The sequence below is a fragment of the Mycteria americana genome, chromosome 19 (genome assembly GCF_035582795.1).
Source record: "Mycteria americana isolate JAX WOST 10 ecotype Jacksonville Zoo and Gardens chromosome 19, USCA_MyAme_1.0, whole genome shotgun sequence".
NCBI classification, from domain to species: Eukaryota; Metazoa; Chordata; class Aves; order Ciconiiformes; family Ciconiidae; genus Mycteria; species Mycteria americana.
In genome coordinates this window covers 8,506,693-8,534,493 of record NC_134383.1, presented here as the reverse complement: position 1 = coordinate 8,534,493, position 27,801 = coordinate 8,506,693, and the positions used below count along the sequence as shown (strand labels likewise).

At 44.2% G+C, this 27,801-nt stretch overlaps 1 protein-coding gene across 1 annotated transcript; it reads right to left on the bottom strand.

The window, feature by feature from the left end:
• Positions 1–133: 133 nt before the first annotated feature.
• PKNOX2 (PBX/knotted 1 homeobox 2) lies at positions 134–27,801 on the bottom strand. The gene is made up of 10 exons (XM_075521221.1): positions 27,683–27,801; positions 21,732–21,871; positions 17,207–17,378; positions 13,746–13,934; positions 7,149–7,281; positions 6,971–7,068; positions 5,038–5,157; positions 3,159–3,235; positions 2,568–2,746; positions 134–1,796 (listed from the first exon to the last, which is right to left on the bottom strand). The coding sequence occupies exons 1-10, from the start codon at positions 27,764–27,766 to the stop codon at positions 1,549–1,551; spliced, it is 1,440 nt and encodes a 479-aa protein (XP_075377336.1). The 5' UTR covers positions 27,767–27,801; the 3' UTR covers positions 134–1,548.

The window sequence follows — 27,801 nt, the reverse complement described above, 5'->3', positions numbered from 1 at the left end:
GGGTTAATTCACCCATTTTGGGGGGTGATTCGCCTATTTGAGGGGAGGTTTTACCCATTTTAGGGGGTCGTTCACCCATTTTGGGGCTTCTCTGCTCGCAGGAAGAAGCTGCCAAGAAAATACAGCTGCGAAACCTCATCTCGTAGCACTTTATAATAAATGGCCATGAATTAATACTAAATTACAATGAATCCTTTATGAAATTACAGATTACATTCACGCCAGATCAGTATCGAAAAATAGGCTTTTCTGCCCATTGCATCACTCGTTTTTTTTTATCCCCCCCGGCTGCTGTTGTGGTTTTTTTGTTTTCCTCAACTCTTCAAGAGCCAAAAAAAAATAAGGACAAAACCGGCAAAAAGCCGCCAAAGAAAAAAAAGAATCCTTCTTACAGAAACCTGCATTTACAGGAGGAACCTGCAGAAGAAAATTCCTTTATTATTTTTGCCCCGCATCACCTGGGTTTGCTTTTGCATTTCTCCCGCGCCACGTTTTAAGGCGAAATTCACCCTTTTGCCAGCATTTTAAAAAAAAACCCAAAATACGCTGGTTTTTTACAGCCCCGCCCTCCCCCGTGGCTCATTTGGGGTAAAACTCCACCGTTTTCCCATGCGGGTGGCCAATATCAGGGAGAAACCATCTTTCCAGCAACAATATTGAATTTCCTTCCACCCGGGTGAATCTTGGGGGTCGCCATTCAATTTTGGGTGAAAAATCTCGGGTTTTTTAAACCCATTTTTTTCCCCATTTTTTTCCTGACTCAGTGTCAAAACACCCTGGGAAAGTCTCGCTCCGGCAGCCTTTGCCCCAACTCCGCGTCCAGTCTCAGCCCTTAAGGATGAGGATGGGGTGGTTTTTTTTCCAGATTCGATGGGTTTTTAGCACATAAATTAAAGGATTTGGGGGAATTTCCTCCCTTTTCCAGAAAGTTGCGTCCAGAGTCACCAAACAGCCGCAGCATCGGGGCCAAAACAGGGAGGTTTGGGCAATCCAGTGGGTCGAGTGCCAAACCCTCCTCAGATCCAACCTGAAGCAGAAGTTGCACTCGCCGATTTTTTTTTTCCCCCGCGTGCCAATATTTATGCCTGTGAATCATCTTTTTGGGGAAAAAAACCCAAAAAGCATCAGTCCTGGGGTTGCTTTCTTTTTTTTTTTTTTTTTTGCACCAAGAAATCCACGTGATGGACACGGTGGCCCACGGTGAAAACCCGCTGTCGCCCAACAGCATCCGAGCATCGTGTAGGGAGAACCGCTTCCCCTAAAAATGCTTTTTCTTACCAAAAATGAAGGGAAAAAGGGAAAAATAAGAATAAAACCTGAAACAAAATTAATCTGGCCACAATATGTGCCTTGTAAACATGTGTCCTTCACTTCCACGCGCCGACGTGGTGGTCCCCACGCTCCCGTGGGCAGCCGGGGAATCCGCCAGCGCCTCCAATTTGCTTTTTTCTCACCAATTTTGTTTTTGTTCTTGCCGGGTTTTTTTGGCATTTTTGGGGGAGTTCTGTTTCCGGTGCCGTCAATGATTTGGGGAGGGGGCAGGAGGAGCTATTCCAGCGAGTCACTGTGGTCCAAGCCGAGGTCGGCACCGGGAGCCGCCGGGAGGCCACCAGGCTCTTCCTCCAGCTCTTCCTCCTCTTCTTCCTCCTCCTCCATCTCATCCTCATCCTCCTCGTCCTCCTCCTCTTCCTCGGTGCCGTCAAGGGAGTCGTCGTGGGCTGCCAGCATGGCCTGCTGCATGGCCATGGTGGCTGTGGCTGATGAGAGGGGTTGCAGGTTGTCCATGCTGAGCGAGCCTGAAATTAAAATAAATATAGAAATAAGGACTCCCCAGCTAATATAAAAAGAACAAAAAACGGCATAAACCAAAAATAACCCAAGCGAAAAGCTGCACCTAGACAGAGCACCCTGTAGGGTGTCCCACCTGCCCCAGCCACTCCCCAAGGTCCAACCCTTCATTTTTTTAGCTAATGGGTCTTCATTAAATAACAAGAAACCTTCATTTTTGAGCAAGTAGATGTCCAAATGGGTTGGGCAGATCTTCTCTTCATCCTTAATTTCCACCTTCCCTTCTCTTCATCTTCTCTCTTCTCATCTTGTCTGGTCCATGCTCATCTCTGCTCTCTTCACCTTCTCTTCATCTTCTCTGCTCCTCTTCATTTTCATCACCTGTTCTCTCTTCATCTTCTCTTAATCTTCTCGCTTCCCATCTTGTCTCATCTGTCTTCTCATCTTCATCTTTTCATCTGTTTTTCGTTTTGTCTCCTCTCCTCTCCCCATCTCCCCCTTTATCCCCTCCCCAGCACCTCAGGGGACATCCCAAGTGATGCCCCACAGCGGGTGATCCTTCAGGGCTGTTCCTGTGGCGAGGAGATGGCAATGCCCCACTGCCAGTGCCTTGTGATGGCCAACTGGAAGGACCTGCTTGCATGAGCCACTTCTTCAACATTTTTTTCCCCACAGGGTGATAAAGGGCTCTAGAAATCCTTAATTACCAATTAAGGCCATAATTTAATGCGTGGTCACCCCATCCAGGAAGGGCAGGAGCCACCAGGGTTTGTCCTTACCGTCAGGATTTGTCCCCGAATTGCCACCCTGCTGCTGCAGGACCCCAGCAGCGATGGAGTTGGGCCAGAACCGCTGGGTGGGCCGGTGCTGAGATTTGATTTTCTTGGCTTTAGGGGCTGGGTCTGGGTTGCTGGCATCGAGCATTGGCTGCAGGATGCGCCGCCGGGCGTTTATGAACCTTTCCAGGGAAGACAGAGACCATTCGAGTAAGAAAGAGGCATCACAAGAATTTTAAGTTAAAACAACAGACTTTATAACAATTTAATGAGTTGCAATGTAAAACCCTTTTGAAAGTGGCTGCTCAAAAAAGCCGGGGTTTTTACCCGATTTGATTTGTCTGTGGCATGTTACATCATTGCATTAATTTTTCCAGTTGTGAGTTGGAGGCTGCTACATATTGGGTTTGCCAGGAGAGGGCACTGAGACATCACAAACAGACACCATCAATTAAACACACCCGAGCCCGTCTTCCAGAAATCATCCCTAACCGCCCAAGTTACCCCCCAAATAAGCATTATATAGCACCAAAATAGCGTGAAAAATTTTCTAAGGCCAGCAAAGATGACTGCATGGGCCACCGATGAGCTCACCAGTTGTTGACTTGCAAGAGGGTCAGGTTGGTTTGGGCGGCGATTTGCCTCTTCTCGTCCTCTGTGGGGTAGGGGTGCTGGAAAAAAAAAGAGGTGGGGTAGCAAAATGACGTCCCTGTGTGCAAAACGGCAGCCCCGAGTGAAAAAAAAAAAAAAAAGAAAAAACCCCTTTTTTTCATTTTCCCACCCCTTAAATTTGGTGGCTTCTTGCATTTGCAAGATGCAAGGCTTAAGGGCGGCAGCCGAGAGCATCACGGTTTCCCCGGTGTCCGAGGCTTTCCATCCAAGGCTTCTCCTTGAAGGAAAATATTATTTTTTTTAGTATTAGCGATTTTCTAATAATGGTTGTTGGTAAAGGTGGGATTTGGGCTTCAAAACCCGCTGTCACCCACAACGCTCCTTGTCAGGTGCATCAATAAAACACCCTGAAACACCTGCAATCGGAGGCTACCAGCGCTCAAAGCTTCAACAACTCCCTCCCAACTGTGCGAAAATCCTCCTTTCCAAACCCAAAAATGAAATTATTATCAAACCAGCCTCACGTGTCATTTTTCAGAGCCCCAAGCCAGCACCAATGTTGACTCACATGACTCGTTTTCCAGCTGTTTGCCCCCAAAATAGTCTGATTTCCTTGACAAAACCACCTGAAGTCATGGCATGCAGGAGACCCCCATCCCACCGGGGCCTCAGGGATGCCAAAGTGGTTAAAAAATGGCTCTTTTTTGGCAAAACTATGTCCATTTTTGGCATATTATTTCCAGGATTTCTTCTTCCTGCTGGTGCTACAAAACTCCCAAACCCAATAAAACGATGAGCGTCAACGCTATTAGGTTGAAAACCACATCATTTATGATGCCAGATGGAGAAATCTCATGGGGAATCCCAAGCATCTTCTGACCACAAGGACTAGGCTGAGAGCAAAGGTCCAACCATCCAGTAGAAGAACAATTTCTTTTAGTTTTCTGATCCAGTTTTGGAAATTTCAAACCATGGGGTTCTCCTAGCACCTGGCAGAAAACTGTTCTTCAGTTTCTGGTCTTCTAAATCCTTTTTCTGCTTGCAAATCTGCAGTCCAGCACTCCAAAAGCATGGGAGATGCACGATGCAGCTTGGGATGGTGGCCCAACACAGTGATGCTCTTGTCTTCAATGCAATAAATCCAAAATTTCCCATAAAAAAAAAAAAGGCTGGAAAGTTCCCAACCAGGTGCTGCTCCACGTCCTGGGTCATGTTTCACCCCAAGTTGCTCCTTGGAGCTGTTATTTTCCATCTTGCTGCTACCTTGGGGGTCTCCCACCTTCCTGAAGACCCTCATGCAACTCTTTGTGACCAGCTTCTAGGTGATTTCTTGGCCAAATTATGCAGGAAAAAGGGGCCTTTTTTAGCTTTCTGCCCTTCTTCCAGCTCTGCTGATGGGAGAACAATCTCCTTGCATGAAAATATCCCGGTTGCATCCTCTGAGCTCCCTCGGTCTACCTACATCTCCATCCCCCCAAAATGGGGTGATTTTGCAATTCTGCGTTTCGACTGGTTGCTGATGTGCCACAACCATACCTGTGGGGCAGTTTTCACACCCCAGCTTGCTGGAAAATGGTATTTGGGAGCTATTAACTGGAAAAAAAAAACGCTCCATCACTCATCCACAAGAATTTGTGGAAGTCCTTCTCTGGTTTTGTTGCTTCTTCATGCATTAAGGGAGTATTTTTGCCACCTGCAGTGAAAATGGTCATCCCCAAAATACTCCCAAAATAAAACCAAAGACACTTTGTGCCTCTGAATATAAATTCAGACAAACCACCACCTCGATTTGTTTGGTTTGGGGGTTTTTTGCCTTTTTTTTTCCAGCTTTGTAGGGTGTTTTGGTGACTGCGGTGCTCACCATGAGATGCTGGAAGAGCCATGAGCGCATGATGTTGGTGGCATGTTTGGGCAGGACGCCTCGCTTGTTCTTGGACTTCTTGTCCTCACCGTCGAGGAGGGAGGTGAGATCCAGGTTCACCTGCCAGGGGAGAAGAACGGGGAGAGAATTAGCTGAAAACGGCGATGGACAACCCAAAAAATGAGCAAAACCAACCCCAAAAATGAGCAAAACCAACCCAAAATGGGAATGGGGTGAGTGCAAAAAACAGGAACTCGTAGGGAGCATCCAAAACCCATGTTTTTCCCCAAAAAATTTGCATTAAATCCCCATTTTCCCCCAGGATCTCTATTTAATATCTCCATTTTTTTGCCAATGCTTTGCAAAGGGCAGTGGGTTTTTTCTCCCTGCAGTGTCACCGGCATAGCTGGGGACCGTGGTGCCAATGCCACGACCGTTTTCGACGTGCGATTAAGGAGGAAAACACTGTTACGTTAATAAAACAAACAAAAAAACGCCCCCAAAAATTACTTTCTAAACCTTTAACCATGGCAGGTTAAAACCCTGCCATGCATTAACCCCTTGCAAGCCTGCGTTCCTTACCCAGCTGATTCCCACCACGAGGAGAAACATGTCCATTGAGTGAAAATTTGCTTTTTTTCCCCCCCAAAAAAAATAAAATAAACATCTTGCTGCAAGAGAAGTTTTAATGAGGTTGTGGGAACCGAACTGAAATCTCAGCGCTTGAGTTAAAAAGATGGTTTGGTTTTTTTTTTTTCCCCAGCTCTTCATCAAAACCCTTCTCCTGGATGAATTAAACATCAGGCCAGCAGGTCCCTGTGATTCCCCTGGGCTCCAGCTGAATAAATCATGCCGGCGGCACGAGAAAAGCATCCGGAGGTGCTTGTCCGGGGCTCTCTCCCTGCCCTGATATTCCCTGCGCGCGTGTTTTTTGCACCACCGAGGGTTTTGCTGCAAGATTCAAGCCCGCGACAGAGAGATATTAAAGAAAGAAGGAACAAAAGCATTGCACAGGCGATAAAACCTGCCAGGGAGGTGCCACCCATTTCCAAAATGCCTTTTTTTTTTTTTGTTAAGAGGCTCCTGTAATTAAGTTGGGGCATTTCAGAAAAAAATTTGCATGGGGGGATTTTGGCTGATCTGCCCTGGGGAAGCAGTGTAGCAGAAATCGATGGTTTTTTGCCCAAATTCCTGGTGGATGAGGGTTTGGAAGAGATCATGGGCAACGCAGCCAATGGGGATAGCAACTTGTCCTTATAAATCCATTTCCACCCCAAATTGTCAACTTACTGCAAGAATGCAGCCACGCAGGGAAACCCCACGTAGTTAACTGCAATTACAAAAAAGGAGTAAAACCAGAGCAAATGGCTAAAAAATACCCCAAAATCCATAAAGCAAGGAAAAAAATGACTCTTTCCCATGAGCGCTGTGATTGCCGTACCAGACAGGCAATGCCAGTGATCCCAGAGCCATAATATAATAGCAATAGTATATATAATATGATATGATATGATATGATATGATATGATATGATATGATATGATACAATACCATATAATTAGTATAATATAAGATAATATAATACAAGATAATGTACAATACAAGATAATATACAAGATAATATACAATACAATATAATATAATATCCTACTATAATATCCTATAATATAACATAAATTATCTATTAATTCTTCTATATTATAATATTATATAATATAGCAATAATATAAGCATTGCTGTAATTTGTTAGGTCGTTGCTATAACTCGTTAGGTACCCCAAAGGCGCCCGGCAGATGGATTTAATCAACGTTTCTTCCTAATTAAAAATTTAGGATACTCCGAAGGTTGAATTTATGGAGAAACTGGGGTTTTTGCTTGCTGCAGCAGTGCAAAATACTGCGTAAAATGGAAATTTGAGGTGGGGAGGTCTTACCTGGGCGTTGGGGATCTGCAGGGCACCGGGGGCGATGGCTTGGGCGAGGACCTGGCCCTGCGACGTCACCATCGTCACGGGCTGGTACAAGGCTCCACCTATGGAAAAAAAAGGCTCGTGGGGGTACCAAACCCCCAAATTTCTACCCCCCTCCTGCCAGCCTCCCCGTGAGCCCCACCTGGCACGGCGGGTGAGCCGCTGCCGGCGCTCATGGCCAAGTTGCCCGGCGGTAGCGCGGCCGCTGGCACCACGATGCCCGGCGGTGGGTTGGAGGCGGGCGGCAACGCCGCGGGTGAGCTCTGCAGCATCTCCTGCGGAAAAAAATATTAAAACCGTGAATTTTATCACGCGGTGGGAGCACGCAAGGTTTTTATTTTCCCTCTGCAATATACACGCCCCGTTGCCTTTTTTTTTTTTTCTCTAGGTGGTTCAACAGGCAAAATGGCAAAAAAAGAGATTTTTCAGCTTGTTGCAAAACAAGCAACCCTTGTTGCTTGTTGAAAAAAAAAAGGGGAAAAGTAAGGATTTACGCTTTGCAAAGCTCCCACTTAGCATCTTCCCCAAGCTCTTTGTGCAGCCACTATTTCCCATAAGGAAGAGGAAAAAAAGAGCACGATAGACAAGAAGGGATTTCTTCAATCTTCTTCTTTCTGTAAATTTCTTTTTTTTTTTTGGTCCTTTGACTGGAACTGGATGAAGCAGCATTAGCTAAAAGCTGGGGTAAGCGCCACGGTTTCCCCTTGCCAGAATAATGATGGCTTTATATGGTAAAATGGTGGTAAATGATGGTAAAATAATGAAAATAATAATAATAGAACTCAATTTTATATCATTCCTTGCCACTTTAGGCTAAATTCTTGCAAAGATGGGCATTTTTTTAGCTGGGAGTTGTAATCTTAGTGTCGGCACTGGCTCTGGAGCGGCTTCTGCACGTGAGAAGCAATTGGAAAAAGCCCAAAGTGAATGATTATTGGAGTATTTAATGCAACATTTTGGGCAGGGAAGAGTGCCGCAGCTGAGCATATGGGGGAATACAGGGCGATGTACCACAGCCTCCCGATGGGCAGGACTTTTGTGCGTTATGCCAATAATATTTAGAAAATTATCACTTCAAAATAAGCCCAGGATAACTATATATCTCTAATTCATCCAGCTGTAATGGAAAAAAACTGCATTCATTTCTCACAATAAAAATATTTTCCCCCCTTTCCTTCCCATTTTCCCATTCTGCGTCACTCCCCTGGTGTCCGGCTGGTTCTCAACTGTTGAACAAAATGCCAACAAAAGAGATTTTTTTTCACCTTTTTATTCAATTTCCCTTAATTTTGATGCATTTTTTCAAGAAACCTATTGCTTGGCTTAAGAAAAGAGGATTTCTCTGGACTAACAACGTGCAACGACACTGGAAAAGGTGACCACGCAAACATGGTTGGGTCGGAAAAAGCCGTAGCTCCTCTTTTCCTTGCAATAAAACTATAGAGATGGTAATTGACCATAGAAATCGATTAATTTTACATCGAGAGATGATGCAGGTGCATCGTTCAGCAAGGAATTAGGGTACCCTTGCGTCCACGTCAATGCATTTCCCATTGCTGGGGGGAAAAATGTCATTTTTGGTCCTTTTTTTTTCCTTTTTCCCGTTACAGTCATGCTTCTGTCAGCTTTTTCCCCGTCAGTCACCACCGATTTGCCTGTGCAATGCCTCTGAATACACTCTGATTTCCCTGCATGCTTTTGCTATTAAAACCCCTTGCTGCGTTTTCCCCTCCCGTGATGCCGAGCCCAAAAAGTTGCGACCGACGCCTCTGCCACGTGTTATTTTTGTCCTCTCCATTGATGATCTGAATATTATTTATCTGGAAATTTTGCTGCAATTGCTGTGAATTTTTGCTTTGCCTCCCAGACATTCCTTTTCATAGCTAAATTAATTTAAAAAATGCAAATATGACCGTAAAATACTTGTAATTTTTTTTACTATCCCTTCCCCATCTCCAACCTTTTGGGGGAAATGGTTTTCGATTTGAAAAATGAGAATTTCTCAGCATAAAGAAAGCAAAAAACGGTTGCTTTTACATGCACTTGGATTTGGCTTTTGCTAAGCGTCTGGCTAACAAACACAGTCGAAATATTCATATAAAACCGAACGTGGTCCTTGGAGAACCTCAAAAAGCAGCCAGATATGGCCAGGGGCAACCAGAGATTTGGACCAGCCTGAAGTCCTCCAGCTTTCCTCTCCTGCCTTGTTTTTCCATGGTTTCTCCAAAAGAAGGGCATCCAGAAGACCATTTTTGGAAGTGCATTGGGAAGAAATAATTTGGGATATCAGAAAATAGGAACAAGAAACTGCCGTTTCCAGATATAATGGTCAAAGGCATTTTCAACAGCATTTGATGATGACAAAAATTGCATTTTTTTGGTGGTGTAGAGGAAAACTGTCCCAAAACACCAGCTCAGTGGTGTCCAAAAAGGCAGAATATTGGTAATTATTAGAAAAAGATACGAAAGAAATTCATGGTGTTTCTGCAACATCACTGTGAAACCAAGGGTACCCAATGAAAGTGGAGGCTCTGCCTTAAAATAAATATAGATCTCTCCAAGAAGATTTTTAAAATATATTTTTGCATAGTAATTGCCTTGGATCGCAAATGCCAGCCAAATTATATTACGTTTGCAATTTTGCTGCAGTGGAAAATGTTTTATATTTTAGGACTCAAAGAAGTTGAAATGTTTCCGGCAATTTTGAAACTTGAGTGTAAAAAAATGCATCACTAGGTGTCTCTGCAGATCCACATCTTGGCGCTGACCTTCCACGGCTCTATGGCAAAACACGATTTCTCCGAATTAAAAGTCACTTTAATGAAGAAAAAGGCCTGGTACATATTGCATCGCACAAAAAAATCCTTTCTCACAATGAGGCAAATGTCAAAGACCGAGTGCCCAAGTGTGAGTAAGTGCCAAAATTCAGAGCTACTTGGGCTGATGTCCTTCCCCTTGTGCTTTATGATACAGCAATTTATTTTTGGGTGGCGCACATGTAAAAATTTCTGTCTCATCCTAGATTTGTGAAATTTATTTGTGCTTGAGTAAAGCTGGGGAAAATTGGGGTTAGTTGGAGAAAAAAGAAACCTATGAGTTTGCCGAGAAAGAGTTGACCAAACTCAACTCATGTAAGAAGATTCGTAGGGCTCCTTCGTGCATGGATGGGTGGATGGATGGAGATGAAAAAAAAGTTGACTTTAAATAACAGAAATCCAGGCTTGTCCACAGGGCAAACTTGGATAAATTAAGATCTATACAGAGAAGTACTGCCTCGAGTCAGGCCAACCCAACCGTCAGCCTCGAGTCAGGCCAACCCAACCGTCAGCCTCCAACCACCAGCAAGATGGGGAGGAAGACAAGAAGAAATGCTGTCCCGAAAACGCTCATATAAACACTGCCAATCTGCTGCAATTCTTGCTCAAAATGAGAGCTGAAAAATGCAAGATTTAATTCAATTTAAACCTCCATGGCAGTGCTGTGGTTCCCAAGATGACTGGCTTTGTGGTGGGTTTTTTCTTGCAAGTGAAGTCAACTGGAGAGCAGTGAGGACCACTTTGATATCGAAGGAAAGTTGAACTGATTTACTTCAAGTGTTGAGTTAAATTGGCTTCCCCCGCTCCGCCCATGCAACAAGAACCTTCCCTCTCCTATCCTTGTCTGAAGAACTTGAAAAATATTCATTAAATGAAAGGAGGGAGTTAAAAAGTGTCCGATGAGGACTCAAGGGAGAGGAATGAAACCAAGTGAAAAACAACCAAGAAAAATGGAAGAAGGGGAATTGCTTGGTGGATTTGCAGGCCAAACTCCTCCGCAAAACAAAGTGGAGCACGAAATGAGAAAACAGGCTAGAAAAATGTCTATAAGGTAACAAAGGTTCAAGGAAGGCTCAGCACATAGGAAAAAACCCTAACTTTTCACCCAAATTTGGCCAACACCAGAAGTCATCTCCAGACTTAGTGACACGAGATTTCAGCAACAGTGGAAACGCCTCCATTTGCCCAGTTTTTCTGTCATGCACCTGTCTGGTGCTCGCTCATCTTTCCATCACCTCTAGGCATTTTTGCATTTCCAGAAATTCTTGCATTTTTCATCTTAGACAGCACAAATAACACCAAGCCAAGGGCCATCCTTTTTGGATACACCAGGGAAATCCAACCGCGATTCTACCGTGATGACATTTTGACAGCTCCGGCCACTGTTTTCTCAGTTTTGGTTGACATCCTTGTTACTGCATATCCGTAATTTTTTAAGCAGGCTGTCCCGTGGTAAAAAACTTTGCAAAAAATGGAAATATTTCGCTTTCATGACCAACCTGGTGTATCTGCTCATACAATGATCAATGCCCCTCCCTTACGCTGAGAAAACCTATTTTCTGAGAAACCTTGTTCATTGATATTAATCACATTTCCATTATTTAGATTTTTTTAAAAATTCCTAAATTAGTGGCCCCTTAGCTGTTTTACCTGCCCTCAGCATGAGATTAATAGGGCGATAATTAGTGAAATCATCCCACTTGCCATTTTTTGAACACTGATCCCATGATTCTTCAGCTCTCTGGAGCATCCTCAGCCCTTAAATCTCAACTGATGGATATAGAGTATTTCCACCCGTTTTTTTAAGCCTTATCCATGCAAATTCAAGTATACTCAATTACTCAGGCACTTGACATTGCTTAGTTGGATAACTAGAAGAAATTTGCCATTATATCATCACTGGTAGGTCATCCTCATCCAGCAACCAGGTGGCTCCTTCTGGTCTATCACTGTGAATATTTCGGCTCCCGTTGCCTCCTGAAAACCCCTTCATCATTGAGTGAGCGCTTCCCCTCCAGTTGGGCCGTTCCCATTTATTTAGCAACTGTCTCCAAATCCTCACTTGAATTTCTCAACTTTTAGGGTCAACGGAAGGGAAACATCGGCAGCTCTGGGTTTGCAGGAATCAGAGGCGCTTGGTACCTCTCCATGGGCCTGATTATTTTCCAAAGACTTGTGCTAATTTTCTGATACGATCCCCACCTCTTTGTGAAGCACTAAATCCTCATTACTTTTCCTGACCGATGCATTCTAATTAGATCAACACTTTAAAAAAAAGAAAAAAAAAAAAAAAAAAGGAAAAGAGGAAAAAAAAAATCACAATAGCCACAGGATGGCTTTCCATCTCATTAACTCCCTCACTTATTATTTTCATGAAAATTACTGATAAAAAACGTGCATCTCCATTTGCTGGGACCGGGAGCTTCGTCGGCTCATATCTAACATCTCTCTCATCACCCGGAATGCGAGCTGTTGCCATGGCGACGCACAATAATAGAAACTAATAAATTACAAACGAGATGCTCGTTGAGCAATTATTGTTCTCTTTTATGCAAGTGTCTTGCTAATTTTGATCATAAGGAATGCTACCATAAAGCAGCGAAGGGATAATAACTCCATTTCTAGAGATTATTAGAAAACAGAGAGAGGCCGGGGTTTTTTAGATCAATGATTAAGTGGTTTGGTGCTTTCAGGAAACCCAAATAAGAAATAAAACTTTTTTGGGGGCTTTTCCCTCCCCGCGCTGAGGGAAGAAAGTTGCCGCAAGCGTCATGTTGCGAGCCTTAAACTCTGCAGCACTTGGAGCCGAGCTGCTAAAATCACATTTTTTTCCTTTCCACCACCCTAAAAATGCCCTGAAAAGCTCTAAAAAAGCCCCCACCACCTGCCTCCTTTTGGGGGATAGCTCCAAGAGCTGCCTGGGGACGCCCTGGCTTATTTTCAGTTGGCTGCAGATATTTCTGGGGGGATTGTGCAACCCCAAATTTCATTTTCCCCCAAAAAAATCCAGTATCTGAGAGAGAGAAATCCCTAGGGGACACCCAATGTTGCATCAAGGAAGTTTTTTGGGATGCAACCAGCCAATATTTATTCCCTGCACTGCAAATGCACATGAAAACCCCAACCCATGGGCAACTTTTTTTCCAAATATTAAGTTAAAATCCCTTATTTTGCCCCAAAAGCCACCAAGGTGCAGCTTGGTTTGGCCATTTCAGTTGATATTTCTGCACTTCTTGGGTATCTCCTTGTACTTTCCCACTGTGCTTGAGGCACCAAATGTTTCTTTCTCCCAGCCAAAACCCAAATTATGCAAAAAAAAAAAAGTCAAGGTTGATCATGCTGGGGGAGAACTGCAGGATGTGCCAGGGCAAAAAAGGAGCGAAGCCAAAAAGGGTTATCTGAGACCCAAAAATCTGTTCAGCTGCCTTGAAACGAAGACAAGAACGGGGAGAGAGGAAGTGGTGGAGAAAATCATGGTGTTTCTATCCCTCCCACCAACAAATCATATTTTTTCATGAAAAAATGCAAATTTCTTGTCCATTTTCCCATGCGCTTGCACGGCTTCTGCAATTCCTTCCCCCCTGCGTTTCATTGCTGCAACATAAGAATTTATGAGAAGTCCTCATCTCACGGCTTTGAAGAGACACAAGCATTGGGGTTGCAGCTCTGCCAAACCCATGAAAAAAAAGGCCATGAAAAAAACATTCAAAAAAAAAAAGAAAAAACATTACCGCAGCATCATTTATTGCACCATATGAGCAAGATATGGGTTACTTTTAAGTATTTTCCTCAGTTGGGGATGGGTTTTGATGAATTTCCAGGAGGCTACAAGAGTTGTAGAGCAACCCCCCAGCGTCATTGGCCCAACTCGCCCGTTGGCCAACGTGCAACGATGGGGATTACGGGCAATTTTAAGGTGTTACCTGGGGGTGGAGGCTGATGGAGGAGGGGTTGGGGGAGTAGGGCCCCCCCAGGTCGTTCCTGAGTAGGTTGTCACTGTGCATCTTGGTTTTGAGGCAGGTGATGTAACGGTTGCAAAAGTCCTTGCACAACTCGTTGACCTTCTCCAGCTCCAGCAGATGGATGCGCAGCACCTGGATCGCCTTCACCATCTACGCAAGGACACAATGGCAGAGTTAAAATCGGTTTTTTCCTCGATGCATCAGAAAAAAAAAACCCAAAAATCAATATTCTCACCCAAAATCTAACCTGGAACCGACCTCTACAGTAGAATTAAATGCATTCCCTTTCTCAACACACCAAAAAAAGCCAAAAAAATCAATATTCTCGCCCAAAAACCCATCCCAGAGCCCGTCCCTTTGCACCTCCACCCTTCTTTGCCCTCCCCATCAATCATATCTCTGAAATCCCAAGAAGCCAAAATTTACAAAAATTACCATTGCCTTCATGGGAATTGCTCCCTGTGCCCCAAAATAGTCCAAGCCAAAGCCCTGGCTGTCGAAAAGTGTTTGGTTATTCTCTGGAGGCCACTTCTTCTAACAAGGTTATGGGGCTGCAACTCCGCCGTAAGCTGTTGCCGGTGCAAAGCCTGGGCCTCATTAAAACGTACCCCATAAACGTTAAAAAATTTACACATAAAACATTCCTCTTGCCGAGCTGAAACCTTAAGTTTTACAGCCGCTGTTTGAAATCTTGCATAATATATAAAATTTCAGCTATTCACTCCGGGGCAATAAATCCGGTTTTATGTAACAAAGCGTCTTTGCATTTCAAAGGGTGTTTTTAACTTGCAAATTTTAGTGGTCATCTTTACAAACTGTGAGTCGCCACGGTTGGGAAACACCCCGAAAAATCCAGGGCCAAACTCGGGTGGTGGCTCCATGATGGAGAAAGCGAATTTTTGGTTGGTGAACAACAAGGATGATGGATTGTGGCTGGAAAAATTCTTTTTTTTGGCTTTTTTTGGCTTTTTTTTGGCTTTTTTTTCCTCCTCCGCAGTTGGCGTAGGCAAAGCGCAAGGTGGAGGCGTCGCGCCCCAGCTCTTCGCATCCTCCCAGGGCTCAACGGCCATGAAAGTCAATATTCAAGGGCAAAGGCAAGAAGACCTGACACATATATGTATAAAAAATAAATCTCTCAATTATCTCAGCTCATTTGCTTAGGGTCTCATTTTATGTCCCTGCTCCGCTGCGCCGTATATCTGTCCAGATAAAGAGTTACAGTCCGACGGCGTACGTGCGCGGGGTTGTAAAAAATACAGATGCTGAATTAATTGACTGTGTGGCACTCGGCAGCTGATTGAGTTGATAATGGTGAGATCTGACCTTTTTCTAATTTCTAATTATGTGCATCTCGGCGGTGAGGAATACATGACTCTTATTCTAATGATAGTTAATGCTGCTGGCCTTTTCATCCCTGCTTTGCCATCACGGATTTCCGGGGAATCAGTGGCGTTTAAAAAAAAAAAAAACCAAAACAAAAATAACCAAAAAAAAAAAAAAGGACAATGCAAATAGGGAAAAAGCGTCAGCTCAAGAAGAGGTGGAAACGTTGAGTTTTGAGCACCGCAAGTCTTTTTCATCCAGAATTCCCTCCAGTTGGCGCTTCCCACCAACAGGAACGGTCCTTCTTCAGCATCAGCCATCTCCTCTGTCTTGATGGAGGCCAACCACACTGAGCGATTTGGATGGCTTTTGGAGAAGTTCTGGGCATTGGATAGAATATATACACACAGCTATGTCCTAGAAATAGGGCAAAAATACATATATCTATATATATATATATGTATGAGTATGAATATATCCAGCACTGCAAGATCATACATGGGATCAATGCCACTGCCCACAGCCAAATTTCACCTCAGCAGCAAGAGTTGCTCCAAAACATGCCCAAAAAAACATGATTGGTGTGGGATTTTTAAAGAAACCACAAAAAAACCAGTGAAAATCGCCCCTGTGGACATATCTCCTGCACTGACCCCTTGCTGGAGATGTTTCACTTTGATATATGTAGGAATAGGTTTTCCTCCCCCAAAATTTTAGATTTTTTTTTTTTTTTTTAGCTTCAGCTGGCTTCATCTCTCTCCTCCTGCTAGCTCATTGCACCCAATTTTATGTAATTTAATGCGATGGGGTTTTTTTTGGTGCACCTCAACATTTGATGCATGTTCAGTCCCAAAACTGAAATAATCCAAAACATTGCTTTTTTTGGTTGCTTGTCCCAGAGCGATTTCTGTTCTTGGCTATAAGACATTGCGAAATGGGTTTAGCAATCTGCAAACGGGGCTTTGCATGGCCTGTAATTTTTTTGCAGGGCTTTCCACAGACTGCTAAGCCACTCTTGATTTAGGGATGTCGCAAAACTCTCCTCCATGAGCTGAAATTGGGTATAAACGATGCAGGATTTTAATCCACCTTGAAACTGTTTCTTGCTGTTTTAGGAAAGCAGTAGTTTTTGCACTTGGACGAGCATTGCTCGTTCTTCTTCCCTTCGTGACAGGTTGTTGGACAAAACTCACCTCCTTGATATCTCCAATATTTGCAAAAAGCTGCCTGTGAATTGCCTGATTTTGCTTCTTTTCTGGGATGGAAATCCCGCTGCGACACATCCCAGGGGCACACCATCCCTCGGGGAAGGTGTTTTGCTCTTTGCATCATCAGAAGTGGGTGAAATTGACTCTTTTGAGCTTAAAAATCTGCTTGCGGAGTGCAGGGAGGGTGCACCAGGGTGGTGCCACGGACATGTCCACCCACACACTTGCCATGGAGACCACATGTGGAGGCATCCTGAACAAAATAAAGGGATTTGGGGATGTTTCCTGAGGTCTCGGCAAGAGAAAAGCTCCATCCCAAGCAGTCTTCTGAGGCACCTTCCAGCAGCAATGGGTATGGTAGGAAATTTGGGTTGCTGTGACCACCAAAAATGGTCCAAAGTGTCCCAAACCATTGATATGCATCACCTTTTTTTGGAAAAAGCTCTTATTTTGCCTTGTTTCTAGGACAAGAGCTGGCCATCACACTTGAAACAAGATGGTGCCAGACAAGAACGCAGACGCTATTGCATGTTGTACCAAAGAGCAGTAATTCCTGCAGAGATTGCAAGTTTTGGGGCACAAACCAGCCATTGACCTTGGCTGTTCCCAGGAACTGCATTGACCCCATTGTCAATGCAATGGGTTGTGTGGGAAAACTAGCCAAAAATTGGGCAGGGGTTTGTTCTCATAGGCAATCTTATGGAAAAGGTCTCAGAGAAGGTCCTGGAGAAAGTCTCACAAGGTCTATGGAGAACATTGCCAAGATGGCCAACACTACAAACGCAGCCCCAAGATGCTGCCCAGAGTGGTAGATCTCCATAATTTGTTCCTCATCCCTTACCTTCTCCCCACCCCCCCAAAAACCACCTGCCAAGCCCCGGCTGCCTCTACCAGGTTGTCCAGCTCGGGGTCATCACTGAAGAAGGGCTTGTGCTCCTGTTCCTGCTGGTGGACAAAGTTCTCGATGTCGACGTCGAAGCTGGCCGAGGTGATGCACTCGGAACCCTGCGTCGCCTGCTCGCACTTCTCAAAGAGCAGAGTCAGCAGCGGGAACAGCGGGTGCCTGCAGAGGACAAAGGAGACCCCCTGTAACGCCCACTGTTTCAGGTCCCATGTCCATTTTTACCCCAGGCCATCCATCCATTCCCTCCCAGCTTGCAAGAGCCCGGTGGTGCAAATCTCACTCCCAAGCCAATGCTGCAAGTGCTCCCTCTAGACCTTTTCCAAACCCAAAAAAAAAGCTTAAACATTGCAAAATTCACCATCTTCTCCACCGGGTAATGGCTTCCCCCAGCGTCTTGGTGCTTTCCATCATTGCACCAAAGCCAGCATTTCCAAAATGTTTTGCCATGGGCAAAAACGTTTGGCTTCGGGGTGGTTGTCTTGGAGCCATCTGCTGTCCTGGTGGGATTTTGGGGATCGACATCAGCACCCACTCATCGATGGTAGTATTTTACCCCAAAACGTCTCTTTTGGTTGGAGACACCGGATGGGGATGAGCTGGTATTTCTACGTGCCCACAGCACCCTATGGACCGACCTTGCTATGGGTTGCTCCTCCACCAAGAGGTCTCTTTGCGCCTCTGTCAAGCACATCCATGTCCGTCCATGAAGATGGGTCAAATCCCACTTCTTTCTTACCACAAGATGACTCTTAGGAAACAAAGATTCGCAATTCTTCTTGCAAATCCACAATTTGCTCTAACGATGACGCTAAATCGATGCAATATAAAATGCGAATATGCATACAACACCAAAGCACGTGGAGAAGGAGGGGATGAAGATCATGAGTTAATGCAACCCTCAACCAGCCTCTCCAGCTGTGCAAATTTAAAAAAAAAAAAAAAAAAAAGTATTTATGGAGTCTTTCGGGGAGAAATGCAAAATGCTGTTCCAGGGATGGTCTCCCCCAGCTCCCCAGTTATCCCAGCGCAATGGGATTTGCTCCACCCTTTTATCTCCAAAAGATGTCCCAAAAGATGATTACGAATCGCTTCCCGCTGGTCTTTTCCGAGCCGGAGTCAGGCGAAGGGGTTAAACCCCTCGGCTAAGTCTTCATTTGCAGCCGCTAATACCGCAGCATATTATAGTTTAATCTGTCCTGATCCCGGTTTAATGCAAGATTCACCGAGGCTGGAGCGGAGAATGGAGCGGGGGGGGGAAATAATTTCATAATTTCGGCAGCCCCGCCGGGGCTTAGCCGAGGGATATGAAAGGCAAATTCCAGGCGGCGGGCTGAATTATTGGGACTTATGAACCGGCGGCTCAGCGGCAGGTGCCCGCTGCCGTTTCCAGAGCTGCTCCGTCAATTAGGAGCAAAGGCAGGGAATTACCCCAAGGATGGGGTTTTGGTTTTTTTTGGGGGGGGGAGGATCGCAGCCCCTGAGCAATTTGTAGCCCCTTTGCTTTGAGGGGTTGCATCGACCAAGGGGGGATTAAGACCGTTACTGGCATCACCCCGCACTGCTCAGTATTAATAACTGGGGCAGTGCTGCTGCTGACCCCCGTGAATGTCTTGGAGTGCTGGCAGGGAGGAGGAGGGGGTGGCACGTGGCCGAAGGGAGGCTGGTTTGCTTTTCAGCTGGGAATAACGTAAAATAAAATAAAATAAAATAAAATAAAGTAAAATAAAATAAAATAATATAAAATAACATAACATAACATAATATAACATAACATAAAATAGCATAAAATAAAATAAAATAATAAAATAAAACAAAATAGAATAGAATAAAATAAAACATTAAAAATTAAAAAAAACAAAATAAAATAACATAAAGTAAAACAATAAAATAAAACAAAACAAAGGGGAGGTACAAAACCCCCAGGGACGGGTTAAGGGAGAGCACCAAGGCTCCTAGTCAAGCACAGTATCGAGGAGCAACGAAATTAGGGTTTCTGCCACAAGTTAGATGCCGAATTGTTGGTGCAATTCTTTTTCCTTTTTGCACGCACAAAAAAACCCACCCCCAAAATACACAGTTTGCTCTATTTCCAGCCTTCCTGTGGCCACGGCAGGCAGGGGAAGGGAACGGCCACCACGGGGGTTTGCAGGCGGAGGTCGTGGCACGAAAACTGAGAGCTGGAGCCCATCCTTGCTATGGAATTTGGGCGGGGGGATGGACGGCTCTCCAGGATGCACGGGGAAACAGGAGGCTTCTCCCCACTGCGGGTGTTACGGAGGTGGGAAATCACCCCTACGGCACAAGGAAGAGTTTTGGGGTAGAAAAATCTGATTTTGCTGAAAAACAATCAGGGTTTTTTTGCCAAAACCCCTTTTTTTTTCCCAGGGAATCCTCCAAATAAAAGGGATGAACCAGCCCTGACATTTTCCTGCAGGAGAGAGGTCGTTCGCAGCCACTAATAAAAAGGATTCGACACGGGCTAATAAAGAGAAATGAATTCCTCTAATGGTCTAATTTCGCACCTTCAGCAGGGCTCTGCCCACGAGCCGGCGGCACCGTGGGCACATCACAACATGCATTTTTTTTTTTTTACCCAGCTCCAATATACACCTCTCCTCCCTCCAAAAAAAAAAAAAAAAAAAAAGAAAGAAAATAAACTTAATGCAAAGAAATCCAGCTGTTTCCCACTTGGAAAAATCCAGTTTGCGGTGCTGGGGTGGTTTAGGCATCGGTTCCCGCGGGAGCATCATCTTTACTGGTCCAAAAATCCGCTGGGGAGTCCCAACCCTGCCGTTGCATAAAGTGAATAAAATACTTCAGCTGGGGAAAAATTGCAGCAGAGGAGCGATGCTGCTGGACCAGTCCCGGCAAAGATGCTCCCACGCCAAGCAGGGAAGGGAAGAATTCATTTTTTTCCTTTTTTTTCTATTTTTTTAATGGGTGATAAACCTCTCGCTAGAGCATAAAACCCGGCGGGGTGACTTGTCCAGCGCTTTTTATATTTCCCATCGCATTTTCCCGGCGATTTCCCTCCAGGTTGATCGACCGACGCTTACAGCCAATGCCTTCTGCCTTGGTGCAATTCTTGAAAATTAACACAAAATCCATCGTTTCGGGTGGAGGGTACAGCCCTGGGAGGGCTAAACCCCCCCCGTGCGCATCTGATAGCTGCTGACATAGACACAATCCATATTAACCGCTCTAGAGGTGAATATTCAGATTTTGCATGCAGCAAAAAAAAGGCTCGTTGGGTGTGTTTTTCGAGATAAAAATATAGCCGGGGGGTAGTTTTCGCTGGTACCCAAAAATAAGCAGCCAGGTTTGGGCAACCGAGTCCACGCGTGGGACCGGCCAACAATTTTTTCCCCATTTTTCTGGGTGGGAAATACCTCCCAAAAGCTATTTCTGGCCTTCTTCTGCCCTTCCAACGAAGGCTGGAAAAACTCCAAAGGGTTTTTTGGTTTTCGTTATCCTACGAACGCTGCAAAAATCCTCGCAGGAGTGGAAAGAAAAGGCGTTGGGTTTTTTTTTTTTTCTTGAATGACCTCTTTTGCCTTGAGAAAATTATTTCCGTCATTGGGAGAAATCTTGAGACCCGCTTCGAATAATTCTTTGCGTTTTCCTGGGAAAGCAGTGGGTTTATTCCATGCCTTCATCCGCCTTTCCAGACCTTTCGGACTTGTAATATTTGAATATTTGGAGTCAAAATATTTTAATTCCTTCACTTCTGAGCTGCAATTTTTTGGTTTACAAGCCCCCGCGGCCCTGGCCATTAACGGAGGGTTAATCCTTAACCTTAAACCTTAATCCTAATTATATTATAATATTATACATTACTGTTACATCATGACTGTATACATTGTAATATTGTAAATAACTACATGTCACATATAATTGTATATTACTTATACAATTATACTATTTACATAATTATAATGTTACTTACTACAATTATATGATAACATTACTGCATATATTACAATATTATATATTATTATCTCCAAAGTGACAAAACAAGGGGATCAGAGGGGCTCATCCGGCTGGTGCCCGCACACCGTATGGATGCATGAACTGCACATTTCAGGTTGATACGTGACTTTACTCGTTCTGGGTGCTTTTTCATCCCCAAATTGCATGGTTTTGCCAAAAAAAAAGAGGCTAATTTGGGTTTTCGGGGGGGGTGAAGATTTGGGGGGGTGTGCTGCAAAAGCAGGTCCACGAAGGAGCTCCCCCCCCCCGTGCACTAATATCGATAGTTATTATTGCTAACAAGGGGCTAATTGCTAATCCCCGCATTTGTGTGTTAATTAACGCAGTTGAATAATAGCGGATTAATAATGCGTTTTAATAATGAATGCATCAACGCACCGATGCATTAACCGATGCATTAATTAATGCATCGCCCAAACGACGCACGATTAATAACGCAGTAGAATAACTGCTGCATTAATGAAATAATGCGCTAATTAAGGCATTAATTCATTAGTGCAGACCGATAGTAGCTCGCATCACCTGTAGACGGCTCGCTTGTCGGCCTCCAGCTGCGCCTGGGGGTCGCCGGCCGCGGCGGGTACCGGCGCGTTGGTGGCCGCTGCCGGCGTGGCGAGGTGGACGGGCTGTGCCTTGGTGGGCTGCTGGGCTGTGGCCGTCATCTGGGAAGTGGGGGGGGGGAATCAAGGAGAGGAAAAAAAAGAAGAGAAGAAAACAAAAATGGGGTTTATTGCACTTTCCCACCGAGTTTTGCAGCCTTCTGCACTGAATTTTTAGACGTTAGGAGGAGGCAGGCCCGTGATGGGGCTCCGAGCAGGATGGTTTGGGAGGGGGGTGAAAACATATTTGCATTTCCCCTAATCCTGGGAACAGCAGGATTAGGTTTTTTCCCCGCTTTTTCCACTTTTCACTTGGGGAAAATACAGGAAAAAAATCCCGACACCCTTATTGCAAAGCAAAGGCTGGGGGGTAATTTATTAAGGGATGCTTTGCAGAAGTCCTAGATTAAATCAGCTGCAACGCTCGTCTCCTGCTTGCCGCGTTTTTTTTTCAAAGCAGGTATTATTGTCTAGACACACAGGCATTTTAAACTTTCTTCCAAAATTACGTGAACCTCTTCCAACTCGCCAAGGCCAGGGATGAATCACGTTTGCACCGTGAGAAGCCAGCCAAAAAAAACAACAAAAAAAAAATCAACCTTTTTTTTTTTTTTGCCCGTGCCCAAATCACCCGTCTTTACCCCCGATGCTGCCCCAGATCGCCGCTGCAATGGGAATCGCAACGCGCCGGGGCTGGAAATCTCCAGGCAAAATTACGTCTGTTATGCGATAAATCATTCTGCTAACTAATATCTTGCTTTTTTAAAAATTGCGGCTGTTTTAGTTAAATATACGTGCTTAAGATGTGAGGTGCGTGCGTGCCAGCGCCCGTGCAAATCACTGCACGTCCTTCCAGCATCGCCCCCAAAACCCCCGTGTACAGCATGGCACATATTTAGGGGCAATTTCCACTTAAAATCAACAATTGCATTAAAGAAATCTGAATTATTCGCTGCCAGCCTGCAGACAGGTCCGACGTACGCCGTGCGACACATCGCTTCGTCTTCACAAGATTCGGTTAAAAAAAAAAATTCAGGGCGAATTTCAATCGATTTGGGTTCAAATGCCTCAGCAACCCCCCGAATCCGGTGCTTTTAGCTCAAAATCTCAGTGGAAAATTAACACAAAGTGGGTGTTTCGCCTGCTTTGGTGTCGAAATGTTGTAAAAAAATTAGCGTTTGCCGGTTTTCAGCGGTAAATCTTCAATCCTCCCTTGAGCTGGGTAGCAAACGGAAGCGACTGCCTTGCTAAATATTATCTATATAATTTATTTATTTGTCTCATATACTTATATATGCACTTCTGTGTTTAGTTATATATAAAGAAAATATCTCTATATCATTTATTTATTTGTCTAATATACGTACATATTTATTTCTGTGTTTGTTTATATAGAAATAGACTATTTTTCGATCTGTTGTTTATTTGTTTCTCTAATATACTTCTCTCTTGATTTCTGTGATTAGTTCTATAGAAATAAAATGGTTTTATATAAACGTATACACATATATATACATACACATATATATATATATAAAAATACATATGTGCAGACTTGTGTATGCCCGCAGTCTTCTCCAGCCAAACTCACCCTCATCCTCGGGTTCTCGGCATGAAAAAAGCAGATTTCTCGCCTCCCTTAGCTGCGTAAACCTGAGCCGGGCCAAAACCGCGGCCCCTTTTGCTTTTAAAAATGTTTGACTTTAATATCTCCTGCCTGACCTTTTGCTGCCGATACGGCGCCTTTTTTTTTTTTTTTTTCTTTTTTAATCTCCTTTATTGTTCATAACTCCAAAGTTTGGCTCCGGCACCTGTAAATTCACCCAGCGCTGTTTAATTTCTAACTCTCCCAGCCCAGAATTCGATTTCCATCCCTCTTCCCTTCCCCGGCGCTAAATAAATGAGTGAAAATTTGGGGTTCCTAGCCCAGCAGTTTGGATTTCTCTTTTTTCCTCCTCCTTTTTTGGGGGATTTTTCTTTTTTTTTCTAAAACCAAACCACAATTTTGGATTTTTGGGATGCTCCAGCCACGCCACTGAGTATCTCCCCATCCTCTTTCTCGTCTTCCCCTTTTTTCCCCCTATTATCTCCCTTGAAAATTACTTTTTTTTTTTTTTTTTTTTTGGGGGGGGGGGGGGTGGCTTTTTTTCCCCTCCCTTTTTTCCTTTTTGATTTTTTTCCCCTCGTCACACTCATTTACCGGGACGCCAAAGCCCTTTTCGCATCCTGCCCTGAAATCCTGCCAAGCTGGCTGTTTCCAGCCGAGTCTGCAACTAATTGGGCTATTCCCCAAAAAAAAAAAAGGCCTCCTCTGCGGCTGTTTCGAAGCCATTACCTCACCTTGGACTAAAGAAAAGACGAAAAAAAAAAATCAAAATCATCCCAGATTGGCGAGAGGATGCTGGGATGCGGGGATTTGCCCCCCGATGGGGACGCGGGGCAGGGAAGAAGGCAAAAATGCAGCCAAAAAATGGCTTTATGGGGGGCAGGTGGGGACGGGAAAGGAGGAAAAAGGCAGCAGGGTTCTGGCTCGGGAGCCGAGCGCCTCGGCAGGGGGAAATGGGGGGCACGGGGGGAAAGGGGGGGATTTGGGGACGAAAGTTGGGAAAAAACATGCAGGCGGGGATTTGGGGGTTGGGTTTTCTTTTTGGAAAATGGCCACAAATAGTTGCAGGAGGGGGGAAAAAAAAAAAAAAAAAGGTGAAGAAAAAAAAGGTTTTAAAAAAAAGGTTTAAAAGTGTAAAAAAATTTCAAAATTCTCTGAAAAAGATGTGATTTTTTTTACACGTAAAAAAGGTAAAAAAGGTTTTGTAAAAATGATGTAAAGATGATGTAAAGATGATGTAAAAATGATGTAAAAATATGTGAAAATTATGTAAAAATATGTAAAAAGGTTAAGTACAAATGTAAAAAATACGTGGAAAAAATAGAAAAAAGTAAAAGTTTAAAAATCTGTAAAGTAAAAATTTTTAAAGGTTAAAAAAGTAAAAGAAGCTTCAAAAAGTTGAACAAGTAAAAAAAGTTTTAAAAGTTTAAAAAAGTTTAAAAAGTAAAAAAAAGTTTAAAAAAGTAAAAAAAGTTTAAAGAAGTTTAAAAAAGTTTTAAAAAGTTAAAAAAGTTTAAAAAGTAAAAAAAAGTTTAAAAAAGTTTTAAAAAGTTTTAAAAAGTAAAAAAAAAGTTAAAGAAAAAGTAAAAAAAAACCCCGTGTTCTTGCAAGACTCCGGTTAAAGCAGAGATTTTTGAGGTGCCACTTGCTCGATGCTGCGCCTCATCCCCAGTTATATTCCTTTTTCTATTATATTCCTGGTTTTTTCACTTCTTTAGGAAAAAAATCCTTTGCCGGAGTTCGCGGCTGCTCACCAGGCGCTGGGGGGGTGAAGTGCGAAAATCCCTCTTGCTTTAGCGGTTTTTTGAAGGCTACGGCCAAATACGGCAACTCGAGAGAGCAACCACGGCGAAGGTCTTCAGGGCAAGAAAATCACCTAAAGCAGTAATATTTACCCGATTCCTTAGCGTTTCACAGGGAAATTTCTCTACCGCCGTCGTGCGTGCTGAAAACGGGGGTTCTGAGCCCAAAAACCTGCTGAGGACACCAGGACTTGGGGGCTTTCATTGATCCTGCTGAAAGAAATCGACTTCTCCACCCAATTTTTAATCTGCTATTTTTTCAAAAAAATATTTTCATTATTAAAAAAAAAAAGGCGTATTTTTTTAATTTTCCATTTTTGTCCCTCATGGAACCACCTAAAAAGCATTTGGGGGGGGGGGGAGGGCCAAAGCTGTTTTTACCACTTTCTGTGCTGAAAATGCTGAAAAATCAACATCAAAAATCAACATCTCCACCCAATTTGTAATAATTTTTAAAAATCTCTTTATATAAAAAGTAAATAATTTTTTTTTTTCTTTTTTGTCCCAGATGTAACCACCTAAAAAGCACTTTTTTGGTGGGGCAAAGCTGTTTTCATCGCTTTTGGTGCTGAAAAGGCCTATTTTTAAAGCAACCTCTTTTTGCTAACTTTGACAATGAAATGGCTGAAGGCTTTCCCTTGGCTTTTGCTTTTAATTTTTTACAGAAAACATAGGGATTTTTATGCAGACTCTTTAATTTTCAACAGGTAGAGTGGCTCGGCAAGTGCAACCACGCTCGGTATAAATGATGCTGCGTATTACACCCCTTTAGCAGAACCAGGTGGTTATGAAAGTGGGGTTTTTTCCTCCGAAAGGCAGCTTTTCCCATCATTTCTGCTTCATTTTTGCACATTTCCGACAGCGAGGGTGATCGCTGGCACAGCCTCCACAGTAAAATATTAATGCAAAGCTCCCCCAACCCCCTATTTTACCACTTTTCTCCCCAAAATGGTCCCCTTGATGACGAGGAGCTGGTTATAGCTCTAGTAATTGATTTTTTTTTATTTATCACCAGCCCTTCCCATCTCTTCCCTGTCTTTGGGGAGAGGAAATTTGTGCAATTGGCTTTTCCAAACCTTAGAAAACCCAAATTTTCAGGTGAAAAGCTCATAGTAGTCACAGCGTTGAGTCAAAAAAAAGCAACTCTTGGCTGCAGCTTTTCCTCCAAAGCCACTAAACTGAAGGAAAAACGCTTGAGCAACCCCCTCGATAGGGAAAAATAGGAGGGTTTTGGTCAACGATGCTCCTGAGGGTCCCCAAAATTCAACGTATTAAAACGGGGGGGCAGATAAGAGACAGGGATGGGGACGGTAGTGGGGACGTCTCCATAGGACACTGCGGAAAATCTCGGCTATTTTAGAAGTCCCTTAAATTGCCCATTAGGACTAAAACGGTGTCGCGGCTCCCCGCTGCGTAAGCGAGAAAGGCGGTGTGTTTCGACGCGGGGGGAAAAAAAAAAAAAATTGGGAAAAAAAACCCTCTCGGAGCGGAGCAGCGAAGCAAGCAAATGATGACACAGAAGTTGGAGGAGCCATAAAAACCCCACCGAGGTGTCGTTTGCAAGAAGTGACCTTTTCCCACCAAAGGAGATGAGCGGAAAGGAGACCCAGGTGGCTTCAGGGGGGGTGTAAAAGTCGATTTATTTATTTTAGCTTTCAGAGAACAGGCTTGATTTTTTTTTTTTTTTCCCTGGGAGGGGAGATTTTTCTGCTTTTGCAGCCGAGATATGCAGCAAATGGGGAAAAAACTCAAAATTTCCCATATGAACTCCCCAAAAAAGCTGCTTTGAGTGCAGAGCCAGTTCAGCGCTCAATGTGGATCATCCCCATTCGGTCACTGTAGCCAGGAAAGTGGAAATGTGATGTGGATTTGGCCCCCAGAAAATCTCGGGATGGGCTGCGAGGCACGGGACCATCTCCGAAATCCAACCTCACCCCCCATGTCCAGCCCATTGGGGTGCTCCAGTAGAGTTTCTCTTGGACAAACTCCTCTTCTTATAATAACTTAACTCCGTAACGATGCTCAGAAAAGTTATTCGACCCCTTAGAGCAACATTGTAGATCAAGTCTTTTTTTTCCCCCTGCCACGGGTTGCCAAAAACCGCCATAAAAATAAATCACAAGGCCATTCCTACCACTAAATCCGTCCCGGTTTAGCCAGACGTTTTGTCTTTCCAGCTTATTAACCTGCTGGCTGCAAACACACCATCATGTTGGCTTTCCAAGAAGACCCGTCGACCCCAAAATAAGCCAGAAAGGGGAAAAAAGCCCCCATAGTTTGACCCAAAACCCTTCAATCCTGGAGATTGTGTCAAGAGGGGTTTTAATTTTTGCCAGTCTCTGAAATGAACGTTTTGGGGGTGAAATACTTTGTAATGGTCATTATTTAGGAAGGCGGGGTAATTAATGCAGGAGTTGGGGGTCACGAGGGGTCTGGAGGAGCCCATGGGTGCTGGGGGACACTCACCTGTGGGGTGTCTTGGTAGGGAGGAGGGGGCACCGTCTGGGTGGCCATCATCGTCAGAGCCGGTGCCGGGGAGACATGGTGCATCCTGGGTGGGAGTCACATCGAGAACCTGTGGGCGG

Excerpts from the sequence above, each read along its gene's own strand:
- PKNOX2 (XM_075521221.1), bottom strand. The coding sequence starts at position 27,766 with ATGCACCATGTCTCCCCGGCACCGGCTCTGACGATGATGGCCACCCAG. Across the intron at positions 3,236-5,037 it reads GGCTCTTCCAGCATCTCATG|CACCCCTACCCCACAGAGGA; the intron begins GTGAGCACCGCA and ends TTTTTTTTCCAG. Across the intron at positions 1,797-2,567 it reads TTCGGGGACAAATCCTGACG|GCTCGCTCAGCATGGACAAC; the intron begins GTAAGGACAAAC and ends TTTTAATTTCAG.